General features: G+C 36.7%; 4 protein-coding genes and 1 long non-coding RNA gene across 8 annotated transcripts; 4 read left to right on the top strand and 1 right to left on the bottom strand.

The window, feature by feature from the left end:
- Positions 1 to 162: 162 nt before the first annotated feature.
- Positions 163 to 3,236, top strand: LOC6650897 (RING finger protein 37). 3 transcript variants are annotated; one of them, XM_015176644.3, is made up of 3 exons: positions 163 to 391; positions 573 to 1,424; positions 1,913 to 3,236. In XM_015176644.3, exons 2-3 carry the CDS (start codon positions 714 to 716, stop codon positions 2,717 to 2,719), a joined length of 1,518 nt encoding a protein of 505 aa, XP_015032130.1. In that variant the 5' UTR covers positions 163 to 391; positions 573 to 713; the 3' UTR covers positions 2,720 to 3,236. The 3 variants fall into 3 exon arrangements, with proteins under 3 accessions (XP_015032130.1, XP_002073465.1, XP_023035768.1); XM_002073429.4 differs by having other exon boundaries at positions 163 to 443; XM_023180000.2 differs by having other exon boundaries at positions 163 to 472.
- A 157-nt stretch (positions 3,237 to 3,393) lies between these two features.
- On the top strand, positions 3,394 to 4,016 carry LOC6650896. The gene has a single exon (XM_002073428.3). It carries the CDS (start codon positions 3,486 to 3,488, stop codon positions 3,939 to 3,941), a length of 456 nt encoding a protein of 151 aa, XP_002073464.1. The 5' UTR covers positions 3,394 to 3,485; the 3' UTR covers positions 3,942 to 4,016.
- On the bottom strand, positions 3,955 to 4,556 carry LOC6650895 (28S ribosomal protein S18c, mitochondrial). Its single transcript, XM_002073427.4, has 2 exons — positions 4,475 to 4,556; positions 3,955 to 4,419 (listed from the first exon to the last, which is right to left on the bottom strand). Exons 1-2 carry the CDS (start codon positions 4,506 to 4,508, stop codon positions 4,022 to 4,024), a joined length of 432 nt encoding a protein of 143 aa, XP_002073463.1. The 5' UTR covers positions 4,509 to 4,556; the 3' UTR covers positions 3,955 to 4,021.
- A 77-nt stretch (positions 4,557 to 4,633) lies between these two features.
- On the top strand, positions 4,634 to 5,312 carry LOC6650894 (thyroid transcription factor 1-associated protein 26). 2 transcript variants are annotated; one of them, XM_023180394.2, is made up of 2 exons: positions 4,634 to 4,860; positions 4,928 to 5,312. In XM_023180394.2, exons 1-2 carry the CDS (start codon positions 4,735 to 4,737, stop codon positions 5,159 to 5,161), a joined length of 360 nt encoding a protein of 119 aa, XP_023036162.1. In that variant the 5' UTR covers positions 4,634 to 4,734; the 3' UTR covers positions 5,162 to 5,312. The 2 variants fall into 2 exon arrangements, with proteins under 2 accessions (XP_023036162.1, XP_002073462.1); XM_002073426.4 differs by having other exon boundaries at positions 4,636 to 4,860; positions 4,925 to 5,312.
- A 229-nt stretch (positions 5,313 to 5,541) lies between these two features.
- On the top strand, positions 5,542 to 9,688 carry LOC111519441. Its single transcript, XR_002724371.2, has 7 exons — positions 5,542 to 5,710; positions 5,769 to 6,665; positions 6,745 to 6,774; positions 6,903 to 7,049; positions 7,117 to 7,328; positions 9,206 to 9,375; positions 9,444 to 9,688. It is a non-coding gene; the product is annotated as an uncharacterized LOC111519441 (long non-coding RNA).
- Positions 9,689 to 26,769: the final 17,081 nt, after the last annotated feature.

Below are 26,769 nucleotides of genomic sequence, written 5' to 3'. Positions count from 1 at the left end.
ATTTTTTTGAGTGACCTTTTTAAACGAAAAGGCACATGGTTTCAAGGTTTTGGGCCTAAAGAAATGCTCATTGTCCACTGGTTTTTGTTCAGAAATAACAATAGCACTAAACTATCGATGAAAAAAAACATCAATATATCGCTGGACTTGCAGCTCTACTGTTCAGACCTTCCACCTCTAATTGTGAAGCAATCAAAGCAGGAGCAGTATATAAAATCATAATTGGCTGCTAAATACACAATTTGGTGTTGAAATAATATAAATAATAATAGTAATTGATCAATACCAACAGCCAATTATCAGTGACAAATATTTTGGGGTGCCTTGGGCATTAAACAAAGACGAAGACCTTCTGTGTGCGATTCACAATAGGCAAAAACAATTACGAGTGGTGTGTAAGAGTGTTGGCCATTTAGCCATTTAAAAGATATGCAAATTAATTGGTAATTAAAGTGCATGGTCCTATTAATTGGTAAAGGCAAATATATATTTAAGAAATGAAAATATTATTGTTAATCAAATTTGATCTGCAATTGTTAAATTTATGTGTTTTTATTTTGTTTTATTTTTAGCTAGTTTCACGGCTCACAAGTTGGCAACACTGGTGCTTGAGAGTGTGAGTAAGATACAGGAAGGAGGCAGCAGCAGCAAGCAACAGTGACGCCATTTTCTGTGCGAATATAATAAAGGCTGTTGGGGCTCGTGACCAAGCAATGAGCAGCCTAATCAATTTTTTGAATCCAAAACTAAAGCCTTCTGTCGAATGCGATGCAGTTTGCGAGGATGGCTACACAGCTGCCAATCTCATAGCAGATAATGCAGAGCAGCTGGAGCGTGGGTTCATGTGTTTCGCTGTGTGCAAGCCCCCCGTGGAGATAGTGTTCGATTTCCCAAAAGCAATTGACATGAAGGTTATCAAACTGTGGCACTCGTCGGGATCTCTGCGTTCGACAGGCTTCGAGGTGCACGGGAAATATGATGGCATTTGGGAACGTGTCGCCTATGTACGTGACTTGGCCAAGGGCGTCGATTCGGTAACATTTTGCTATCAGAGTGACTACAATTCACGTAGCAGCACCTCGGCTGCCCAGCAACAGAGCGAGAAAGTGTTCTTCTTCAAGACGGCCCACAAGATATTGGCCACAACGAATAGTGTAAAAATTGTGATTCGGGCAACGGAGCGTTGTCCGCCAGTATTGCGCAAAGTTCAGATATGGGGCCTGCCTGCTCGTTCGCTGGACAAAGCCGATCGCGAACTAATGAAGACCATTTGGAGTGAGATAAGCGATCCGTATGGTCAAAGGGACCAGGCCCAACAGCAGCAGGGACAACGTTCACCCTCGCGTCATATACCCGAATTGCGGGAACAGTCATCACTGGAATTGCCAGAGGAGTTCTTAGACTCCATCACATGGGAATTAATGGTGAGAAATGCAATACGATGTGCGGATTACTGTAGAGGAAGTGATTAGGATGATTCACCATGTGCACACACAAATACCATAACAAAAGAGAAGAAGAAAATGTGTATCTATCTATAGAGCACACATAATCCCCTTTTGCCCTTCTTCCTTTGTATTATGTTCGTTCTCTACCGACTGCAAATAAGTAGAAAAATGGAGGAAAGACGAAGGATGAGGTGACACCTGCAATAATCTTGTTTTCCTTCTCTATCTTTTGTGTTTTCTTTTCTTTATTTGCAAAGTGCTCAAAGATTACGTGAGGTGGCTATAAATGAGCGAATACTGTAATCCATTTTGAGCCCTTAATACTATCCAAGAAGAATATGTTTTGCATTGAATCACTAATTGATATACTTACCCATTCGTGATCCCCTACCACCCTCCCTTCCCACCTCTGGGAATAACTGCATTTGAATTATTAATTAAACGTCTTTTCCTTATCTTTTTAGATATTTCCTACTGTATTGCCTTCGGGAAAGGTGGTCGATCAGTCCACCATAGACAAGCACTCTGAAGAGGAGGCCAAATGGGGACGTCAGCCATCGGATCCTTTTACTGGACTCGAATATACCTCACAACGCAAAGCAATATTGAATCTAGCGCTAAAAGCGCGAATTGAAAAGTTCCTTATGGAGCACTCAGAGCACTTTAAGTCGGTGCCCCGTTCATTGGGCAGTTCGAGAATGCGTCGTCGTCATGCTTCCCAGTTTGCCAGCAGCATGTGCCATCCAGGACAGCTGCCGTCATCCTCTGCCGCTGGAACATACTCCACACTCTGCGGCGTCGTTTACAAACAACAGCAGCTGCATCAGCAGCGCAAGACCAAATCCACAGTAACTGCCACGGCCACATTGTCATCGACATCAGTGGCCTTCTCAGGATCATCCTCACCGCCGGCCGCCAAGCGTGCCCGGCACAGCAGCAGCAGCAGTCATCCTACGGCCTGTGCCACAGTCACGGCCAGCAGTATTCATCGTCAGTCGCCGCCATCTACCTCGACGTCGTCTTCTTCCATTGACCAGGATATCCAGCAAGCGTTGCAGAAGATTACACGTTTCACACAGGTTGCCGTATCCGCACCGACATCTCCGCCTTGTTGCATTAATTGCCGAAGTGGTCAGTATGCATACGAGATACGCACCTGTCGGCATCTGGTCTGTCGCGAGTGCCTTGTCCTGCTGACATCCAGTCAGCAGTGCGTCTGCAAGGTTAGCTTCCGTGGCGCCGATGTTGAGCGCTATCATAAGCTGCCGTAGTGCCCCCGTCTGCGTGGATCCCATCACCCCTAAGCATATTTTTAGTACGTTGAGTTAGTGCTTTATTATAAGGATTATTTTGTTGCCAATCATCGCCCCCACCTCACCCCATCTTATACATTGTGTCTTTTTTCGCCATTTTTGCAATACGATTATGTTTGTGTCTCTTTGTTTCGTAAGCTTTACTTAAACACAAGAAAATCTAATATTTAGTTATAGGTCGTCCTCCCCGCTCATATCAGTGAAAAAGTCGATTTTAGGGATGTGCAGAGATATTTTTGATTATCAATATTTAAAGCCAAAATATATATATATATACATATACACTCAGATTGGTAAATTTGTTGGTTCGATCATCATCAGGCGCTACCGATTTAAGTATGTATCAGTATCAGGTCACAACACTTAGTCATAGAACAGAACTTTACATAGCATTAGCTTATAGAAAACGCGCATAGATTTTGTAGAAACTTTATATACAATCCCTTTCGGAAAATAAAAGACAAGAGTATATTAAGCGCAAAATTTATACATATACATAATATATATATTCATATGGTACAATATATAGAATAAAGATCAATAAAACAAATGCAAAATAAAATTAAATATTTTAAACTGTGCGGGGTATTTTCATTAGTTACTCCAGCTATCTGGCAGCCCTGCCAGTTGCTTGCTGTTGGAAACCATATGGCAACTTCTTGACAGCCTTTGAATTATTTGTTGAAAAATAAATAATAATTATTTGTGAACTGTTTTCCTCTAAATGGAGCAAAAGTCTGATGGGACACCGAAGCCCGGAATAAGGCCAAGACTCCGCTTGGGTCTGTCAACGCCAGGTTTGCGAGGGCATAGAAAAGAAAACAATAAGGGAACAGAAACTCCCCGCGCCACAAAGACACTGCCGCTAAAAAGCCGATCAAACAGCTGTAGGCGTCCTGGTTTGGGACTTCCACGCAAGGAGTTGACAAAGAAACGATTGGAATTTGTTAAAGCAGAACAGAACATGGCGCAGGAGACACAAAAAGATGCAGAGCCGTCATCCACCTCAAAGGACAGTCGTACAATTGAACTGGAGAAAGACATTGAGATATGGCGTACTGGATTCGCGGCTTCTATGGACGATCTACAAGCTTCAATTGAGCCACGACAAAGCAAGAAATCTCTACTGATTCAACTAGGAATCTCTCTGGACATGCTTTCATACCTGGAGGAAGATTAACAGTCATTATATATAAGTAGGAAAATATGTATTTCACACCACTTTAAACGATAAAACAAAACAATTGAAAAAGAATATTCCTAGTATTTATGTGGCCGCACAGGCTTCTCGGGGTCAAAGAGTTTGGGATCTTGCAAAAAGTCCAAGTCCTTGTGGTAGCCAGGCATGAGTAAGAACTGCTGGGCACGCAAAATCGCCTTCTCCACATCCTCCTGCTTTTGCTTGCATAATCCGGTAATGTGGCGACCATAAATGCGTCCAGTATACGGCGATTGGAACTGTGACAGCAATTTCACATTCTTGTAATGAGGATGGATGTTGTGCTTGCACAGTATACACTGTTGCGGATCCTTTTGAAAGGGATTTGTTATGTCAATTGGTTCATCCGGATTGCTGTTGCCTGAGCTGGATTCGACATTGGCCAAGAGGCGGGCGGAGGTGAGCATATGTCGCTTGCCAGTCAAATTGGCAACTGTAACTGTTAAAAAATGTGTCATTACGCATTTCGTTTATTTATACTTGCATCTGATTACCGTTTTGTGTTATTATCTTGCTTATTTTCAACATTTTCAAACAAAATTTATTCAATAAAAATAAATAAATAAATTCGCCCCAAATTCGCCGCAATTTCTTGATTGATAGATATGGACATCTGGTATTTTTTATTAGTTGTTCCACCACCAAATACCAAAAATCAAAAAATACCGAGTAATGTTGTGTTTATGTTTGTAGCACGTGCAGTTTATTTTTATTTGCATTATTTATATTTATATTGCTCTGCATTCTCAACAAAATGAAGCCAAATACGCAAAAGGGAAATGCCCCTCGAAAACCCCCACAAAAGAATGGCAACAGGACACAAAACAATAACCAGAATTTCAAGCAAAAATTCAAGCCCAAACAAAACCAGCAGAAATCGGTAAGTGTAAAATGTTTTAATTTTTAATTGAGTTTTTAACTAATTGCACTTGATACACCATCAGCAGGATAAACCCAATAAACCGCAAATTCGTCAAATGATACGTCAACAAAATGCGGCCAAAGCCGAAGCTGAACGTCAGAGAATAAAAGCAGAAAAGGATGCACGCATTAAGGAGTACAAAAAGCAACGTTTGGAGAAAACAAAGGCCATCAGCAAACGCACCCAAAAGGGTCAGCCACTGATGAAGGATCGAATGCAGTTGCTCCTCAAGCAAATTGAAGAAATGAAGGGACGTTAAATGGAAGAGAATTAGGACAAATATTAGATAATAGCATAAAGTTTGTTATTAACTTTAACACAAGATTAACAATAAGTTGTATAGCTTAGCCTTTAAGCTAATATTTTTTATTTATTGTAATGTAAAAAATAAACCGAGACTCGATTTAAAAGATTTTGGTACTCATAAATAACTTATACATTTGATTTAATTAAAGAATGAAATCAAAGAAGATGAGCGAGCATTTTAAATCAATTAGTTTATTATCACGATTACAGTTAACTATGCTATGCTTGTTGTTTATTTTAAAGCATTCCAAAATATGAAATGTACATCAAATCAAATTACCTTTTCTTTTAACTGTCAAAATTTGTGATTCTGATTTACTGGCCTTATTGAGAACTGACAAAATATTTTCATTCCAAAGTCAACGTCCAAGCGTATCAGTCGTAAAAAAAAACTAAAATCAAAAAAAATTTACTAAAGTTGAAAGTAAGTTTTTATAATTGAAAAAGGCTCAATTACCGTCGAGAAATAAAATCCTACAATCAAAGCTCTAAAATGGATCAGGTTAGTTAATATGACCGCCTAATTAATTTTTGCTGTATTAAAAAGTTGACTCCCCAAGCCAATCCACCATCGAAATGCTAAAGGCACCCGTGCTGAGTTAGAGAAGGCAACGGCAGACTTGGAAAAGCAAAAATTAATTGCAGAGATCCAAATAGAACGAATGGTTCTTCTTGCTCGTCACAATCAGGAATTGGACAAGGCCAATTTTGTATTTGCCGCTTTCAATCATTTTGTGTATGAAAACAATGCAGGGATTCATTCACCCGCCGAATTTTCGGCGTGTGAATTCGCCCTACATTACGGAAAGATGTCTACCCTCAGCACTTTGATCAATCCGGGTCAGTTATGCTTAGGGCAAGCTTTTAAGGCCATGCATCATTCGAACAACACCCATCAATTGCCTTTGCCACCTAATGCCGAGGGTGAATCTATGAGCAAAGTATATAGAGATATTATACAATACTTAAAAAATTGCTTAAATGGAAAGCCTCTGATCGTGTTCACGCTCACCCAAGAAGTGGCCATAGTAAAGTCATGCTTTGACTATATGCAAACTGCATGTGAACTTGATTATACGGACAACAGCGATGATGAAGATGGAAAAAAGGATCCCATACCACCCATTCTCGTTTATGACATCCAATACCTATTCTTCTATTTAAAGAAGGAGACTATGGGAATGATGGGTCAACCAAATGAAGGCATCAAACATGATGTAACTAATGCAATCTTTTTGCGTGATATTTTTGAGTTCGAAGAGAAAATTGCTTGCCAATTCCATGAGGAAATCGATCGCTCCAGATACTGCACTCGCAGTCAGGTAGTCCGCTGGGTCTACACCTTTTGTGATTATATGTGCAAAGATTTGGGCATTACCATGGAACCTGGCAAACATGCTCCGTTCTTTAAGCCACTCGACACCTCATCCGATTGACTCTGTTAGCACAACGGAAAGGTAAGAAACAAAACATTAACTATAAGTTAAACAGTTTTGTCTATTGAAAAATTGGTTTTCTTTTTTACTATTTCCACAGAAATCCATGTTCCACTCCTAAAAAAAATCGGTAAGATATTATTTTCGATGTGGAAAAGGTCCTTAAAATTCAATTTATTGTGCATGATGGCCGCCTCGAAAAAGGAACCCATAATCATCTCAAATTCTAATTTTTGTAAACTATATTTGTAAATACAGATCACAAATGAATATTAAAACGGAAGTCTACACAATGCAACTTATCGGTAAATCCAATTTCAAGCTTTTCTCCTTGTAATAATCTAAAGAGAGATTATACTAGAGACTAAATGCCCTACTAACCAGCTAAGCAGCATCTATTATCAGGTAAGGGAACCGAAAGTTCTAAATATATTAGACACTGAAATGTTCCTTTCCTTTGCATCTTTCTCAGACTCCAATCTAGACGCAACCAAACAAACTTTGATGAGGAGCAGCATCCTTTTTGAATGAAAATTTTCGCGGGTGCACGTTTCAGTTTTGAAAATTAAATTTAATGCAACCTGTAATAAATTTTCATGGCTCAAGCTTCCGGCCGTGCGGCACCATCAACCAACCCTTTGATTGCTGATTTCACATACAAAACACAACAACAACAAAAAAGACGTAAGTTATGCAAATTTTTTTGTTTCTTTAGCTTTGTGTTGGGTGCACGGCAAATTTGATTTTTTGGCGGCTTATCAGTAGAATTGCCATTTTGCATCCTGTACCTGTCAACCCAATCCTAGTCTCCCCCTTTTGTTAATTCCCGCGTGAATATGTGCAAACAAACCAATTTGTAACCAGGCGCGTTTTTTGGAAAGTCTTTTCGCTATTTTTTCAGCATTTTTTTTTTTTGCATTAGAATAAAAATAAAGTTTTATGCGAATTCCGTTGGCAAGACATCCGTTTCCGTTTAGCGAGTTGCAGGAATATAGTGTATAGATAGAGGAGGAACGTGTGTTGGGGGAGGGGGAGCTGCACGTAGAAAGGGGTTTATTATTCAAGTTTATTTTCAAAGAATTCCCCGGCACTTGAACCAACAAAATGACAATCAGCATGTGGTCTCATATCCGCCAACCATTCAACCAAAGCAAACAATAAGAGGAACAAAAAACCAGCGAGGGTAAATCTATTTTTGCCGACGTTTTTATACTCTTTGCTTTCAGTTTTATCAGTTAATAGAAGAATAGTGTATAGATTATTTAAGATAGCATTTGGGAAAGGACAAGATGGGACACAACCAAATAGGTCTTTGGATAACGTCGTATAAACACAATGATAGAATTAGGCCCACAGCACAAAGGTCTTTTAAAAACAAATTTTTTAACTTATTCCTAGAAGTATTTTTAACACCGAAGCCCCAATTTATTTTTAAAGTTTTAAGAAAAAACAGTAACAGTTAGAAATCCGTTTCTTTCTATAATTTTTTAAATGTATAGAAGGAATTTTCCTTTTGTTGCCATTTGTTTGCCCTCAGCTTTTAACCTGAGGTTAAAATTCCTCACACTATTAACAACTATTTAAATATTTTAAAATTTATTATTTCCAAAGTTCTGATTCAAATAAACAGACTTCTTACGCTAGAGTATTTTATAGAAGGGAATATAAATATCGAAAACTTTCACTTTCGAAGAGGATATTGCAAAACTATTGCGCTTAACCCCCCAGCAAGTTGCCACCCCTGCCGCCGTCGCCGCCACCCCCTGTTGCTCCCAGTGTTTAACCCGTTGACACAAAATCGCACTAAATCAAAAATTATACTTTATACAAATAGAAAACCAGGACGTGTCTTCTCTCAGTCTTCGTTGGCATCGTCGCGGAAGTCGCCAGACCCCGTTGGCCATAAATCTCATATAGTCAAATATTGAATTACGCAGGATGTAGCAGCGGGTAGGAAGAGGAGGGGAGGGCGAAAGGGTTTTGTGTCCCTTCCATATGCATTTCGCATATCCAATTTTTGTGGGTCAAAAGGATGTCCCGGTGCCCTCCTCGTCCTCTGTGACATTCACATTCTTTTTTTTTTCCGCCCATTGCTTTGTTCTGTTTATTTAATAAAAATTTCAAGTTATGAGTGTTTTTTTGGGGTGTGTGAGTGTGTGTGTGTGCGTGTGTGTAGAAAGGCTCGTTTATGTGTCGATAATGAATAGTTATGGTTATTTAAGACAAGGGAAGGGCAAAGGCAGAGTAAGGGAACAAGAGAGCCGAGGAGAGTTATAAATGTTTTGTTTAGGTCGCTTATAATGCAATTTATGAATGTTTTTTCCTCTCAGCGGGCCAACAATGGGTTAAGTGTACTTTCTTATCTCCCAAACAGCTGGTTAGTGTGTGTGTGTCTCTGGGCATTTCACATCTCAACGGAGAGAAGGGGATTCACTTCACAGTCAACTTATTGTCAGCAGAGCTCATCACAACAGATAACCAGCTGGGCTAGCCCACTGAGATCATCATTGTTCACTAGTATTTAATATAAATTTTCGCTATTTGCTGAATCTTTTATTTAGTTGTCTGCCATTTATCAAGCAAATCATAATGAAATTCCTGAAAATTGAGTGGCTTCTCCTGATTGTCCTATTAGTATCCCTGGCCAATGTTCAAGCAGCACCCAAACGCAAATCAAAAGGATTTCGATTACCAAAATTACCCAATATCAAAATCAACATACACCATAACAGTAAGTCCCATTAATATTAAAAATGAATTGTTGATTAATAAAAGAATTTTCTATTATTTTTTTTGCAGATATTCATATTGGCTAACCGCAGCTGCTTTTCTCACATAAATAAAACGCTATTATTTATTTATTTATGACTAGAATATGTTAAGCTAAGACTGCTTAATTATTAAGTAGGCAAAACCGAAACAATTTATAAACAAAACAAAATGAGACTCAACATCAACACTTAGATTAATACTTGTAATTATGACATCTTCATACTTTCAAATGAGACAAGCATAATTAAAAGTCGTTTCGTTTTCTTATAAAAGATTTTATAATTCTATAAACTGGTTTTTGAGACTTGAATAACGTCTGAAAGCAACTTTTAAAATAGGGAAAAACATAGAATTGTTTTTGAAAACTGTTTAAATTTTGGCTCATTGGAGACTTACCGTATTACAAATATTTGAATCCGTTCTAATTTTGTCTGAAAGTTTTTAAAACAATAAAATTTTGTGTACAAGAATTTTTTAAAAGGATGCAAAGCTGAAAAAAACGTTTTTAATTGTTAATTCAAAATGATGATGGTGCAAAAATGGACTAAAAACGAATACAAAATCGACGTGTCTTCGTGTTAATATATAAATGTTGATCACTCCTATAGAGAAAGTCCTAAAGGACATTACTTCCAAATCATTTGAGGGATTAGGTAGTAAATTCTTTTAAGAAATGGCATATGATAGCATAATTTTTAACGAAACGGCGCCAGTCTTAAAATGCCTTTACATTGTTGCATAAAATTTATGTAGAATATGTTTTGTTTAAAAAATGTCAATTTTTAACCGAAATTGTCGCTCAAAATTGTAAAAATAAAGAAACTAAGTCGAAGGACTTGTTGCCAAGACTTTTGTGTATGTCTATTTTTTACTACCATATCTAACATTGTAAATAGATAAATAAATAAGAAACAAACAAAGAAACAGGTAAGATTGGGTGAAAATTTGCAACTTAAATAGAAATGGATCTTAAAAGAACCATTTTGGAGGTGGCAATACAAATCGATTATATATTTTTGTAAATATTGATCCATTTGGCAACACATTTTCAGGAAAAAGTTTTTTTTTAGTACCTCAATATAAGATTTTCAATCGACTATTATTTTGTACTTTAGATAATGATAATACTTATATAAATATTGAAAATTAGAGAAATCGGATAATTGTCATTGTAGCCGACGAAATTTGCCTGCGCCAAAAGTAATTGTAGCTCTAAATACCTTTATGATTCTTGAAATTAACTTGTGCCATCGAGATGTTGATTTCAGTTGACCAACTCGCAGTCCGCATAACTTATTGGCCTTTGAAATCTTGTTAACGATTTGGTATACTAATTAAATTCCAGCCATTCACAAATAAACAAACAAAATAAACAGTAACCGAAACCCCGAAAAGGCGAATTTCACTTTTATCGCTTCGGAGTGGAAGTGAAAGGAGAAATAATAAGAAAATCTGGCTGGAAAATTAACACTAAGCTTAGAAATTCTTTTTGGTGCTCTCATTGGGCCGTAAATTGTTGTTGGGTGGTAGTAAGTTGTCTTCCTTCCCCCATACACCTTATGCCTAGCTGCTCAACCCCCTTCGACAAACGAAAGGACCAACTTTTTTGGCTCCAGAATTTATGGTTTGCTCCTTGCCCATGCCCATTCTCATTGGCTCTTTCGTTCTTATCTTTGCTAAAATATTAACGGTTTAAGCTTAATTACAAATGGCGTCGCTTGCCGTTCCACCGTCTCACAAAAATTAACTCTATGCGTATGCGAAACTGTACCGAAAAGCAGTGCCGGATTGGGCCAGAGCGGGTTAAAAATAAAAAACAAAATGCAAATCATAAGCTGACTTTCCAATGTGAAAGTTAGAACATGAATGAAAGTCATTCAAAACTGGCATATTTACAGATTCGCAAAGATAACGATTTTTTAGAAATTTTTAAATATATAATTTTAGACAATCTACCTTTTTTTTAGACTGTATTTTGACGAATTTCAAACCGATTCCTAAAAGTTATATTTTCAATAATAAATTGCCAACAAAGACATAAAGTTTTCAAATACTCCAAGAATTGACTTAATCAGAGCTTTACGAAATTCAAGTTTTTTTTAATACTTTGCAGTTCTTTTACATTATTTGTCTGACTTGAAAAGATAATTTGACTAACACTTTAATTTATAATATGTATATATCATTTTTGGGAAACGGTTTAAATTTGACAAAGCTAAGACATTTTGAGATTTTTACAGTCTTATTAAAAAAATATTTGAATTTTTGGTTAATAAACAAATGAATGAAACAACCTTTTGATGATCATGCTCCTATATGGCTAATCCGGCACTGACGAATAGCGCAAAATGTTATGCCATTAGGGTAATTATTTACAACAATTTCCAAATTTTACACATGAACAAACCGAAATTACAATAAAATGTTGTTTCGCATGCACTTTTCCCTGCTCATAAATAACCAGAAAGTGAGGGGCTGTAAATCACAAGGACATGGACAATGTTCCGCCTCCTCCGTAGCTGCCATCAGACAAATGTGCATGTAAATTTTCAAATATTCAACAATTTGCAACACTTTATTCTTGTTTTTTTTTTTTGCCAAACACGTGACCAGCACCAGAACTGAGCTCTGCTCTGCTCTGGAATCCTTTCGATCGAGAGGTAGTGGGAGAAAATATGCGCATAAATTTCAATTAAAATTGAAAAGCCATGAAACATACAACTCGTTTTCTCTCAAAGGACACGAAAAATTTGTCAATTGTCCCCAACTCTGTTGTCCTGGAGCAGGTGCAGTTAAGCATGAAAGTGGCCAAGGGCAGATGGGATTTTGGTCATCTTTTTTATATATATTTTGGTGTAATTAAAAACCAATTTGCCATTGAAAAAAATGAACGAAATTATCAAATTGTAGAAGGAACGAAAAGAATTTGTTGGGCAAAAGAATTCATGTTATTTCAAATATTTTACGAAAACAGATCTGATCTGTTTTGGGGTTTAATGAAATAGTTCACAGCATATTTTACACTTCAGCGAACGATTCATCATCCAAATGGCATAGGGATAGTCATCTACAATCAACAGCATCCTGCCTGATGAGAGACAAATGTCAAAACTATAAGCTGACACTAAAACCATCGCGGCACTTCAATGGTAAACAACAAACACAAAACGCCAACCCCCCCCCAGAAAAAAGGACTAGACAAAGAGGGTTGGTTGCTTCGATCTAGGCGAGATGGCGTGGGGTGCAGCTCGGGGGGTGGGGTGTAGGTTGTGCTCTCTCACCAATTTCAATTGCTCTTTAACTTTCGCCCAGCGACTAACAAGCGACGCGTGCCGTTTCCTGTTTTCACACGCGGTCAAAAGGTACAGTCAACGCAACGCAGCGCCATGGAATGGAATGGAATGTTAACACACAACTGTACCACAACACATCATTACATAACCTCACATGATGACATAATTCACTTCCGGCCAAAGCGTGTGTGGGTCGGTCCATCCCCTAGTTTAAAGTTCCATAATTCTAAAATTAAAGTGACCATGCATGTTTTTTTTTTGTCAATTTCGACCATAAATCAAATTGAGTTTGCCCAAAGAGCCTTCGGCTCCGGCTGTACCTTTTGATGAGTTGATTTTTTGTCTATCTGTCGGCTGATTTTTTGTTTTTTGTGGGGTGTCAACACGACATTTATGAGAATTTTTCAATTTCATTGAAAGTTTTTCTTTCTTTTTTTTTGGGGTAAAAAACCAAACAAATAATCGTATTAGGGAATAGATGGGCGAAACATTCTTTGGCAACATGTGTGAAAATGTTTTGCAAAGATAAAAAGATAAAAGCACATGTGTGGATTGTCCTGTTATATTGGGGAGACAATCTCTCCCTGATATGATTAGCTTAGGACTAACGAGCAAAGCTTTTCAACAGAAATTCAATTTTTGAATTGGCTTTCGGGTTTCGGGGTTGGTTCATCTGCTGGTTGGTTAGCCAATAAATCTCGCAACAAGTCTTAAACATGTCAGCAAACAAGGACCAAGTTTTAGTCCCAAGAAGCAACAGGAAGTGCCACAAACTCCACCTAAGATCTGTATGGAAATGGAATGAAATCTTTACAAATTCCAGTGACTTTGATTTATAACCAAGGCAGGGCGTAGGATTTTTTAATTTAGTAAGGCTCAGCACAGCAAGACTAGGCTCAAGTCTCAACCCTTTTCTTCCTCGGCTAGTCTGCATAATTATGCTCAAGTCTTAGGGCTGTCGTCCCACCCAGTCAAATAATTTATAAACTTAAGACATCTACGACTTAATGAGTTTCACTTTGGAAATTAGCTTGATTTTCCATAAGATTATCAGTGTGGTCAATGGTCCAGTTGATTTATTCAAAATGAACTCACTCTCATGGATGGCAATAATATTCAACACCCAAAAGTACTCTGTCTTCTTCTTCTTATTCTTCTGGCAAGTGCTTGAAAGTAATTCCTGTAAAATTCTATGACTTCGTAACTAATTAGCGAAAGCCATAAAAACAATAAGCGTTGAGACCGCAGCAAAAGAAAGCGCCCTTTCACTTTACACTCCTTCCATCTCCTAACCATCAATGCACACCCTTCGCACAGCGCGTTTTTGTCCTTAATGAAGTCTGACATTGATGTTGACGAGGAGGACAACAGCGATGAGAGGGGGACTGGATGGTTAAGGATGCGTCTGTACGAGGTAGTTTCACTCACTCAACAAGTGAAAGTAAAATGTCAGTCAGCCTGCGGTTGATGATGGCTTGACAAGCAAAGTGAAGCGCGACATCGTTAAAGAAGTCATAAAATGCATTAAAATTAAAAACGTGTTAAAATGCTCAAAAGGATATAAATAAAAATAAACTTGTTATCCTGCAAGATTTTTAATGAGGTCCTAATGAAGCGTCGCCAAAAGTCAAAAAAGTATTTGCGTCTCATTTGTTGGTTGTTAGCTGACTCAGAATCAAAGAAGGTCAGAGATGGGGAGCAGTTTAAAAAATCGTAAATTATCAACAAAATTTTTAATGAAAAAAACACGAAAAATTTTCACTTACTGGCATATGCTGGATGTGACTTTTGTTGCTGCCCATAAATTATGTAAATTTTTACCCAACAAAATTAAAAAAAATATATATATACAAAAAAAAAACGGTGGAAAAACACAAGCAAAATGTTTTACTAATAGGGGTAAAGGGGAGGTCACACTTATCAGCGGGTTGTCCATTCCATTTGCTTCTGGTAGGCGTGGCCATCTCTAACATAAAAGTGAAAAAATATGCCTTTTATTACGTGTTTGTAATTTGTTTTCATCCTATAGAAAACACGTGAAATATGAGAAAAAAATTGCCACATTTTTGTTTAAAAATGTATTTTTTATTACATTTTCGGCAATTCTTGATTTTCGGGGTTGATTGAGCCGTGGGAATAGAACACAAAAGGTTCAAACTGTACTAAGGCAATGGTTTAATACGACAAAGGAATTTCCGGCAAGTTCTTTGCCATTTAGACGTAGTTTTAGATACGACGTAGTTAATCCATAAATTAAGCGAAACCAAAAGCACAGACATATGCAAAGGCGTGACAATGAACAGACTCAGGTGAAATTTATTGTCTCCCAAAATAAAAGAGCAAACGCCAAAAAATTTGTTAAAACCCCGAAAAAATAGTTAAACTATCCTTAAAGGATTTTATTTGCAAGAAATTCCAAATCTTCTTTATGGAAAATATTTCTGTAATGTCAAAAAATAACATCATAGTCAAAAAAGTAGAACAAAAAATCGAAAACATCGAGTTATTTTGGTTGTAGTTTTCACACCTTTTGTGATAGGGAAACAAAAGATACTTTATTTGAGGGGGTAATTTTTTCTCTATCCAACCCAAAAATATAAGAAAATTGGATTCGATTTTAAAAGTATTTACATGAATCTCTAAAAAAAAACGTTGATTTGCCTCTATTAATATATTAAAGTGTCCTGCCAATTAACTTTAACTATACCTTAATTAACTATACAGTTTTATGTATTTGAAACAACTATAAGAATAAATTATGTAAATTTGTCAAACTTTTTTATTAGAAAATTTGTTAATCTTTTTAACAAAATTTTCTGACTGTTTAGAAATTTCAAAAATGAGCTGCAGGATCCTAGCTAAAACCGAAGTTTAAAGATTAACTAAATATCAACGATTAACAATTATAATACCTATATTTATGTAATTTAAAGAATTAAAAGTAAAGAGTTACAGGAATGTTTTCAATATTCCGAATAACTCTGTTATTTTAAATATTGTTAAAAAAAAAAAAAAAATTGAGTGCTTAAAAATATTTGATTGTAGTCAAATGGCGACAAATAAACTCTACCTAAAATGTTTGTCCAAAAAAAACAAACAAATTTTTCAAATTATAATCAAAACTACTACGCAGAATTGCGAGCTATGTTTTGATTTTCAAGCTAGTTTGAAACGATTCGAAGAGGAAAATATGACTCTAAAGATAGTAACAAAAGTCGTCTCAAACACCAAACACCTTGTTGTTCAGTGTAATTAGTTGTGGCAGGGTGTCTCTGGTAGTGAGAAAGTCAACTGCATGTTCTTCCTTTTATTTTTTTTGGCATCGTGGCGCTTAATTTTTAATGCCACCTCGTGAAATTTATTGTGCAGCCACAAATTTGAGTTAATCTGTGAAAGTTGCCAAAGGGCTTAAGGACTCGAGAGATGCCATGTAAAGTTTTCGCGGCGGTAAACGAGACTGTACTTAAACATACACACACACACACACAGAAGTGTAAGCAACTCACTTGGAGTTGACTATAGAAACCCATTTAAAGTTGCCAAAATGAAATCACAGTTGATTTAATTTCAACTGTCAGCTAACGAGAAGAGACCGCTGGAGAAAGTGCATTGAGAGTTCAAGGAGGTGCGATAAAGGCTTTTGTTGGCCACTGTCTGCCTAGGAGACGAGTCGAGGACGAGGCATTCCACATAATTCAGCCATCAATCAATTGGCAAGCTAACGAGCCACATGTCCTTTTTTTATATGTACTTACGCTTAGATCTCCTTTGGGTTCTTTGGCTCTCATCCTCAAATGAATTGACAGTTGACCATGACCGATGACCTCTAGGCAAAAGGTAAAAACGTGTCGCTTATCAAACTTGAAATGCTGCAACGAGTACATAAAAAGTGGTAGGAAAAAAAAGGGGTTAAGCCCCTCTATAAATAACATTAATATACGCCCACAACCATAAATATTTATTAATGAAATTAACTGCAAGCAGTTCAGTATGAAATTAAAATATCAGCCATTGAAAGTAATTAAAATTCATGTTGTAGTAGAGGGGGTAGCACTTGAGAGTAGAAGGGTAACGGGGGCATTGCCAAGGAATTAGATGATCACGCAGTTTTCAGTTTCGGTTTTTGGAACATGGCAAGCAATAAGGCCATTAAAATGTTCCAACTCCAAACCCTAACCCTGGCAGCTGGCCCAGAAAGAACACATAATATATTAGAGGGGGGGAAGTCAAAGGGCTTAACACCCATTTGCCTAGACTTTTTCAACAGTAGCGTAAGCGAATTTCTTGTAAATTTATACTCAAATAGAATAAACTCAATATTTATTACTATTTGCTTCTATTCAAAGTGGAATTTTTGCTTTCAACTCTCAATTTGAAAGAAATATTTAGTATTTGAATGACTTATTCTCAGTATTGGGCAAAACAATTTACACAGGAAATGAAAGGAAGTCTTCCCCTTTTTGGACGACGCCTCTGCTTCATTATGGTTCATAATTCCCCCACCTAAAAACCATTTTTAACCATGAGCGACGTTTAACTACCATAAATTGCACACATGTGTGTGTGTGTGTGTCTGGGTTGGTGTGTGTGAGTGTGGTTATTCTCGGCAGCTCGACGGCCATGTGTTAACGTATGTGGTTAAGTGGTTTTCCAGGTTCACGTTCACAAATTTCGCCACCACAATTGATGATATGCAACCACTTTGAAGTGGCTCCACATTTTAATGAGCAGCAAATTCAATTTGAACTTTTGACTCGTTTTGTGTGTTCCACGACCGAAATTAATTCATTTGCAATTCATGGTTTTCAATTGCGTTTGTTTAGTTTCACTCTCTCAGGGGACTCCACGAAGGCAAAGTGTAATGTTAAAGACAGCCAGAGCAAGAGAGTCCGGGGCATTCAATTAAATTGGCATAAATTATGCGTTAGATCACAAACACTTTAGTCAGAATGGTCCTAGAGGAACGAAAATAGGGCTCACAGCAAGACAAAGCACATAAATCAAGTATTTTTCTGACAGTTGTAAAATGCAAATCAAAAATGTTAACAGGGCGACCCCAAAGAAATAACAATATGACTTTTCCAACGTTCAATTTTCTTCAAACATATCCTCTTACAATAGGCAACAGAAATGACTTTAAAAACCGTGTCCAGTTCAACACACGGACATATTATTTCATGGTTTTCTCTTCTAATTCTTTAAAATGAGGTGTTAATGTGTCCTGTTTTCTTTTACGAGAAGAATTTATTAGCCTACTTTCAGGCGTTGCTTAGGAAAAAATTTCAACAGCTGCCCAGGCATTGAAAATAAAAAATGTGCGTAAATCAAAATTATGACTTTTTAATGAAAGACTGTGAAAAGATATTTATTGCATAGAGGGAGGGAGAGAGAGATCGACCATCAATGGATAGATGGAAAATTTATAACTATTACTTACACACGATTAAATAATTCTCCTTCGCCCCATACCCTTGGCCATTTTTGGCCACAACCCTCTCGAACAAAGGGAACAAAGATGTTTTTGTGCTTTTTGCGTCATCTTTTCTAGTTGTAACTAAATGGCCATCATTTGTTAAGCTTAAACCCTTTGCCCAGACTAAAATTCAGACACAGTCTGAGACTAAAACCGAGACCGAAACTGACTGTGGTCTAATGAGGCAGCTATAAAGGGAGAAACTAACCATAAAAATCGTATGCATTTTTCATCTCTTGATAAATGACCAAAAACAAACAAAATAAAAGAATCAAGATGAGCCAGAGTCTCTCTATTTTTTTTTGTCGGGCGTGACGAAAAACCAATCAAGTTGTATAAATACATATATTCCAGTTCCAGCATCTTTCTCATTGTCACCCATCATTGTCATCATCTGGAGGCTAGAGAGAAACAAAAACTAATATAGAAATTAGGTGTGTAATGTGCTGAGCCAGCTATAAATATTTCTTATATTTGGCAAAATATTTGCAAAATGTTTCCACTACACTGGGCCAGCATCTTTCTTTGAGGGTAGAACAAATACATATATCTAGGGGTTGAGTCCAGTAGAGCATCTGGAGTTGGGGGTAGGATATGGTTTTTGGGTGTATATTTCAAGTGTTTGCCACATCTGACATTTGTCATCATGATTCGACCATAAATACAAACTGCGCGCCCATAAATAAACATTTGCCCAAAAGAAAGTGCAGTTATTATACTTCCAAAAGTTGGAGGACAAGAGGAGACCACGAGAAGGGTAAGACCATACAAATTGTACAAATATTTGAGCCAAGACTATACAAAGATAGAGGGAATTGATTTACCAAAGAAATTAAATGATATTACAAAGATACTAAAAGCACTGACAACGAAAGGAAATACTGGAAAAATTAAATACTTCAAGATATTCTTTAAGTAATAGATTAATATGGATCCACTTTAACTCTTTAAAATGTAGAGAGTATTGACAATTTATAGGGGCAACAATAGATGAAAACTTCTAATTAATTGACTTGCAGTGAGAACCTTAGGTGTGTAATTGTGCTGAATATTTTTCACTTCTTTAAGAACTTAATATATGTACATATGTATAACTATTTTACATTACAGCACTAGCGTAACGAAGTCAATGCATAAGCGAAAACTGAAATAAATAAACAAAGAGAATAAAAATTATAAATCTCTTAACATACCCAAAGTATTAATCTTAATCTGGAAATAAGTGAAAATAAACATGTGAAAACATCTGAAGTAATAATATTGGAGCCAAATAATGATCCATTTAGAATGTGTTTCCAATTGCAGTTGGCTTATGGTCCTCTCACTCTCTCTCTCCTTTCGTCCTCCTGTGGAAGTAGAGTCATCGCTAGAACATTCTGATAACATTCTAATAAGAAAATAATTATAATAAATAATTATTTATTTTATAAATAAATAAAAAAATAATAGTAATAATAAATATATATTAAAGATGATAATGAACTAATAATTATTAACTTTTGACATTAGGGCCCGCCCCCCGTAACTTAAGACACTGACAAACGAACGGGGGCGCAGTCCCCCTCAACAGATGCGCTCCCGCTCAGATGCAGCTTCTTTTATAGGCGCAGTGACAGCGACGCGCTGCAGCAGTGAGTGGGAGAAAGCGCAAGAATTACTCTCTCCCTTAGCCGCTCAATGACACCTAAGAACGAAAGAATGTGCATATCATCGCACTAAGCCTCTCGTACTAGCTAAGTAAGAAGCAGCATCTGCTTGGGAGTGGGAGAGTTACCGCAGCGGAGTGTGAGGTGAGAGGCGAGAAAAAGAGAGTCCGCGCTTTCTGATCGCAAGAATGAGAGGTGGACTCTGGGAGAACGTGAGTGTAAATGGGAGCGAGAGAGTTGCAGCCCTCTAACAATTTCTATGTAAGAAAACTTTAAAAGGAAAGAAAACAAATGCAACCATACGGAAAACTGTATTTAATTTTGCTTTGTTTTATTCTGTAACAATGCAAATAAAGTTTTTCATTTACTTTGAAAACTTCAACTTAAAACTTATCAAAGTTAAAGTATTAAAAATAACGCAGTTTATTAAAAAGATTTTAAACAGTTTCCTATAAAATAATAATTATAAAACTAATTACCTTTAGTTAAATTTCAAGACACGTTTAAAAAATACAAAAAGTATTGAGTTTTTAAGCTTTCCCGCTCACTTTTACTCACAATTTCCGTTTTCCAATACCAGTCGACTATAGCAAATGAAAATAATTACAAATGGTTAATAAAAAATCCAGCAAATGTCTTTTTTTCCAGATTGCACTGCAATTTTAATAAAAATTTCCACAAAGGGATGAAGGTGGATGACAAAAAAATAAAAAGAAAACGAAATGAAAATAAATAAAGATATTGCGCTGGAGTTGCTGTTGTTGTTTATATTGCCAGAGACATCAAACATATCTAAAGCCGATGTAACAGGAAGTTATCAGGGATTGTCAGAGATGCAGAGAAGAAACAAAAACAATAAAGCAGCCATTTGGCAATTGTCTCTCTTGTTAGGACTCACGTCGTTTGATGGGCATAAAGTCAAATAATAAAACATTTTAACTCGACATTTGATGGTTGTTTTTATTTCTGTGGCATTGCGACCGACAAATAAAAACAAAAACCAAAGGAGACAACCTCTGACTCTAGAGGTAAGCCAGCCGACCCACCAGTCCTGGGGCAAACACCTTGAAGCGCTTTAATTTTTATGATTGAGCCACACAAAGACGCATCGTAAAGCAAAGGACACGCTCTGGCTCCTGGCATAACAAGGCAAAAATTTATGCAATTAGAAATTAATATTATACAATTTGATGTTTTTAGACACGCGTTCGTTCGGTTTGCCATAAAATGTCATGTGGCAACTGCATTTTTATGCCACAATTTGAATTTTTAGTGCCCATTCCCAAAATAATGCCCCATATTGGGGCGTGACTATGCAGTCGTCTGTGTCGCTTAAATTAAAATGCTTTAACAATGAGTTACTTTATTTCGCAAACAAATTTGATTCGCTTCTGCATTCAATGATAAGAATTTTGTTTTTATTAATCGTTTAAGACTTGCTTGCGGGATAAGCCAAAACAAAACGTGGGAACTGTCCAAATGTTGCGTCTCAAATGATGACGACGACTGTCCGAGAGAATTCAATGAACAGGAGAAGCAGCCGAAGCCTAAGGGCTTAGCCCAAAAGATACAAAGTCATTACAACGCAGCGTATTCATAATTAAAAATATTTACAAAAATCAACTCAAGTCCTTGAGAAGGCGAAAAGAAAAAACCGATTCGAGGGCGAGGAGGAGGAAGCAAGTGCAGTGAGCGTATGAAAAAGTTTTTGTTAATTAGTCAATGGAAGAGGAAAGGGAAATGAATCCAAAGAATGTGAAATGGAGTAAGTTACTTAAATCAGACTGTTTGTTGCTCTTTAAGGTAGAAGAAAAGGATCAAATTATACAGAAGATGTTTCATTTGGAACATTGAACATTGAATTTAAAACATTCCATTGAGGAAGACAATTAATTCACCTTCGTAAAACGTGAAAGTTGTCTACATTTAACAAGATTTTTCGATTTATGCATATCCAGAATCGAGAACGTTATTTGTTTGACTTTTTTAACTAAAAACTGTTTCAGAATTTTAAGGTTACTGAATTGATCATTTTCATAACCACTTTCCAAACTTTTTCAACTACTTTTATTCTTCTTTGTTCCTTTGAAATCTAAATATCTTTTTTATAGGGTATTGAAAGTATTGAATATATCTGATATTCTAAAGTAAAGTCCTTCAAAATGCATAAAACCTACTCAATTTAAGCCTAAAATCAACAAGCAACAACAACAACAACTCCCCTTGGCTAATTACACATTCAGGCAACAATGAAAAAAAAAAGAAATAATAGAATAATTTTAGCTAAATGTCCGAAGGGGAGGAAATTGAAGAGAATCTAATAAATGGAACCAAAAATGTGCGTACATCAACGTGGCAAATAGCAAATGCCTAAAAAAAACAACAGAAGGAAGGAGAAGAAGGAAAAGTAAAAGGTGTATTGGCAGGACACTCTGCATAGCTAAGTGAATTGTGTGTGTAAATCGAACTTTCACTTTTCTTTAGAACTTTTTTGTATTTTTATTATTTTTACTTTTTTTTCTTCCTTCTGTCGACTGCCATTCATCTGCCACTTGCCAGGCAGCACACGTAATGAGAAGCCTGGACCAAGAATTAAGTAATGTGAGGAAGGGGCGAGGCAATGGCAGAGGCAGGGGCACCCCTTTGCACTTTGCTTTTGGCGTCGTTTCTTTATAGAATTAGCATAATTTCCTCAACAGTTTTCATTATGTCTGCATTTTAAGTAATTTTTTTCGTTTTTCCGGGTTTTTCTCAGTTGCGTTTTTTTTGTAGCATATTTTTTGGCGTCGTCAATCCCTGGCCCAGTGCAATTAAACGTGTAATTACTCCTCTACTTAAATATTCCTTCCGAATGAAACGAGACGAGGGTCAGCAATTCTGTGGGGGTCTTTTGAGTTTTTTCTTATTTAATTTGTTATTGTTGCTGGCAACATTGTTGTTTCTGTTCCCTTTACGGAAGTTTTTCAACTTGTTTTTATTTGATTTTCCTATTTATTATGGTTTGAGTTATTAGTGAGCTCTCTCATTACAAGGACTTTAGAGAAGGAGGAGGAGGAAGAGGAGGCAATAATGTTATGTTTGCTGTTGTGACATCTTTTTCAAGGGTAACGGGGAGAGAAAGTGGGTGGTGAAATGGCAAGGGTCATGTCATTTGATTATTATTTTAGCTTGATGCTTTTCAAGTTGATTTCATTTACAATCAAGCCATCAAAAACTTATTGGATACTAATCTGTTAGTGTCTCCCCATCCCATGTCCTGACAATGTATCCACAAGTCGCTTTCTTTGCACTTAAGGATACACTCAAGACAGACACAATAGACAGAAACACACACACACACACACACACACAGACACAAACAGAAGAACGGAAACAGCCAAAGCAACGATATAATAAAAATGATTTCCGTCTAAAGGAAAAACAAAATTGGCAAAAACGCGCAAACGAAAGTCTATTAGTGGGCCAGACAAAGGATCTCGACATCCCCCTCCCCCACCTACTTTGCTTCGCTTTGCCTTTGCCATTTCTATTTCGCTTCACTGTTTTGTTGAATAGTTTTATGATTTTTATGGCTTGTGACAACAGGATGGCATGTCAGGATATGGCCATCAGCTTAAAGGATATCTACAATGATTCAAGCTTTCGCCGATAGCCTAATGGCCAAAATTAAATGTGAAGTTTTTTTTTGTTCGAAATAAAATGGCAATTAGACTGCCCATTCCGTCTCAAATTGATATGTGAGTGTTTGCCTTATCAGCTCTAACTTAAATGCCCTGCAAATTGCTCAGATAATCTCTCGAGGATTAAACAAAAACAAAAAGGAACAAATGCCTTGTAAATAATTGGCTTTAAAGTCGAAGCCCCCTGAAGAATGTGGTGAAAGTCTTATTTCCGCCTTTTTGTTTTGAGAACATTTACAGGGACTTTATAAGGCTCCTTTTTTGCTTAAGCGTTTTGCATACTCATTCGCTTGAACATATCCTGGCTCTGTCTTTGCTTCAGTATCGCTCTCTCTCTCTGGGTATGTGTGAAACGAGTCGTAAATCTTTCCCATTCCCCCAACTGTCTGCATCATAAATCATATGCAGCCAAAGTATCTTCACTGGATGTTTGTGCACAACCAAGAAATAAGTAAAAAGCAAAGCAAATTTAAGTATTTTCACGCTTTGACGGTTTGTAGTCGTTGTCGTCTCTGTTGGGAGCATTTGTTGTTGCATGTGAAATGTGAAATATATCAAAGTGCAAAATGAAGTTAAGGCTAATAATATTATCTGCTTCTTGGGTGTATGAATGAACTTTATTGCAATTGCAGCAAAAGATACTTTACACGGCATATATCTACTATCTACTTATAGCCTTTAAATTAAGTTTGCTATAATTTTTTTATAAAATAAGTAAGCTGTACCTATATATATACATACATAGTATATAATAACAATTTTTATACTCAACTTAGAGACTTTATGAAAACAAGTATAATCAAATTTTATTGACTGATTGATTGATTTCGCTTCTAGGCAATTGCCTAGTTATTTTCAAGTTGCCTAGCTATTTTCAAGTTAGACTCAAAAATTCATAAGAAACATATCAAAGAAGCTGGAGTCTTTGGCCAAAATTTTTTTACATTTTAAAATTTGTTTCCCTGCAACTCAATTCATCAATAGTTTGGTAAGTTTAAGCAGTTAAGCAGAAGACGTCGAGTTCATTTCAGGCAACATTTTGGTGACAGTTTGTGTAGACCCCTTAAAACGACATTGGCATAAAATTATTTGGGAAATTTAAGGCTTTATTTAGCTAATATTCAAATCTATGTCAAAGAAGACAATTTTGTTCATAAACTGTCTATTATATTGAAAATAATAGGTTTATACCACACTTCAAAGACGTAGAGAGGTATGACCATGCGAATGGTGCTACCCTTCCAAAGGGTAGAAGCACTAACCATAGAACACATAGATGGGACAAACTCATGATTTTTTGATTGCAAACGCTAGCCTAGTCATGGAACCCCAGAGAACTTCGGGAAAACCCGAACGCTCGTACTCTCAATGAGAGCGTAAAGTGGGGAGAGGGCCAAGCAGCTACGAAAAAATTTCAGTCTAGCACAGACTACAGAACGACGAAGGCAGGCCTATGTCGCTTGTGATTTCGTTCTGTCTATGTATGGGTACACTTGTCGGTACATGCTCAGGCTTCGTAGTGTGTGTGTGACGTGAAGTTGTACAACATCGCATTTCAATAGCTCGCTCGACCAAAATTTTTAATTTTCGACAAAACAGCGGCAATGCGAATAGGATATGCCCCCGTGGAAAGAATATCAAGAAATATTGCCATCTGCTTCGTATGTATCCCGGTGGCTGTGAGGATAGAGTGTTCGCTTCGTGATGTGTCTTGGGGAATGTCCCTGGTTCGATTCCCATTTCGAGACCCGACCAATAAGGTTTTTTATATTTTTTAATAAAAATAGAGTAAAAAATAAAAATAAACAAAAAATAAAGAAACAAAAAAATAAAAACAAAATTATAAAATAGAAAAAAGCCTTATTTAATTAAGCCGACGATTTCGAGTTGTGAATCGAACCAGGCACATTCCGATCGCCAAGCGAGCACTCTATCGGTACAGCCACCGGGATACATTTGAAGCAAATGGCAATATTACTTGATATTCTTTCCACAGGGGCATATCCTATTCGCATTGCCGCTGTTTTGTCGAAAATTAAAAATTTTGGTCGAGCGAGCTATTGAAATGCGATGTTGTACAACTTCACGTCACACACACACTACGAAGCCTGAGCATGTACCGACAAGTGTACCCATACATAGACAGAACGAAATCACAAGCGACATAGGCCTGCCTTCGTCGTTCTGTAGTCTGTGCTAGACTGAAATTTTTTCGTAGCTGCTTGGCCCTCTCCCCACTTTACGCTCTCATTGAGAGTACGAGCGTTCGGGTTTTCCCGAAGTTCTCTGGGGTTCCATGACTAGGCTAGCGTTTGCAATCAAAAAATCATGAGTTTGTCCCATCTATGTGTTCTATGGTTAGTGGTAGAAGGGTAGACGGTCTTTTTAGTTTTCTTAGGAATCCATTAAATTTAAGATAAAATAGGGATACAGTTTTCTTTCTAATAATTCATTTGATTAAATTCAGTTAAAGACCAAGCTCTGTTTGCCTTTTTTTTTATAAATTTAACTCAAAATGTGTTTAAAAAAATGAGTCAAATAATTTATTTATTTATATCAAAGATTGGTATAATTCAAATTAATCATAACTTACATTAAAGGCTCTGGCTGCTAAAGCCCCCGTTTGTATTGGCTGACTTTTCATTTTGATTTAAATATATACTTATACATAAATATAAATATATACTTATAATAACTGATGGCAATCTACATATATTTGAATTTTATCCCCGCGTTTTGACATACTTAATGAAGTCCTGGCCCAGCAATTAAAGGCGATGAGTGATACCAATTCAGTTCAGATAAATTAACATCACTAAAATCAATATATCAGACAAATGAAAATAACACAATTTGTGAGTAGGCCCTAAAATAATTCCTAGTAGATCAATCAAGCCAAATAAAACATGATGGATAGAAAAATTTTGATTATTATTATTATTAAACTTTGTCTGTATTATTTTAGTTGTTCAATTCGTATACAAGCATAATCCTTTCAGGAAGAAAAAGCAATCTCAGTTTGAATGAGCTGCAGGGTTAAAACTATTTTGACAGTCGTCGACTGATTCCACGTGAACATCGACCCCCTCCACCCCGACTATTATGTGGCACACCCAGGAGACATTCTGCCAATTAACAGTTACATGTTTATACGAAAATAATTGGGTTGCGTGACAGAAGGATAAGGCGAAGCCGCAGCAGCAACAGGATTCAGGCCAAAAACCAGAAATAGAGCTAGGCTAAATAATAAACAAATAGAGG

Source organism: Drosophila willistoni, chromosome 3R, assembly GCF_018902025.1.
Source record: "Drosophila willistoni isolate 14030-0811.24 chromosome 3R, UCI_dwil_1.1, whole genome shotgun sequence".
Classification (NCBI taxonomy): domain Eukaryota; kingdom Metazoa; phylum Arthropoda; class Insecta; order Diptera; family Drosophilidae; genus Drosophila; species Drosophila willistoni.
This window is presented reverse-complemented; position numbering and strand designations above follow the sequence as displayed.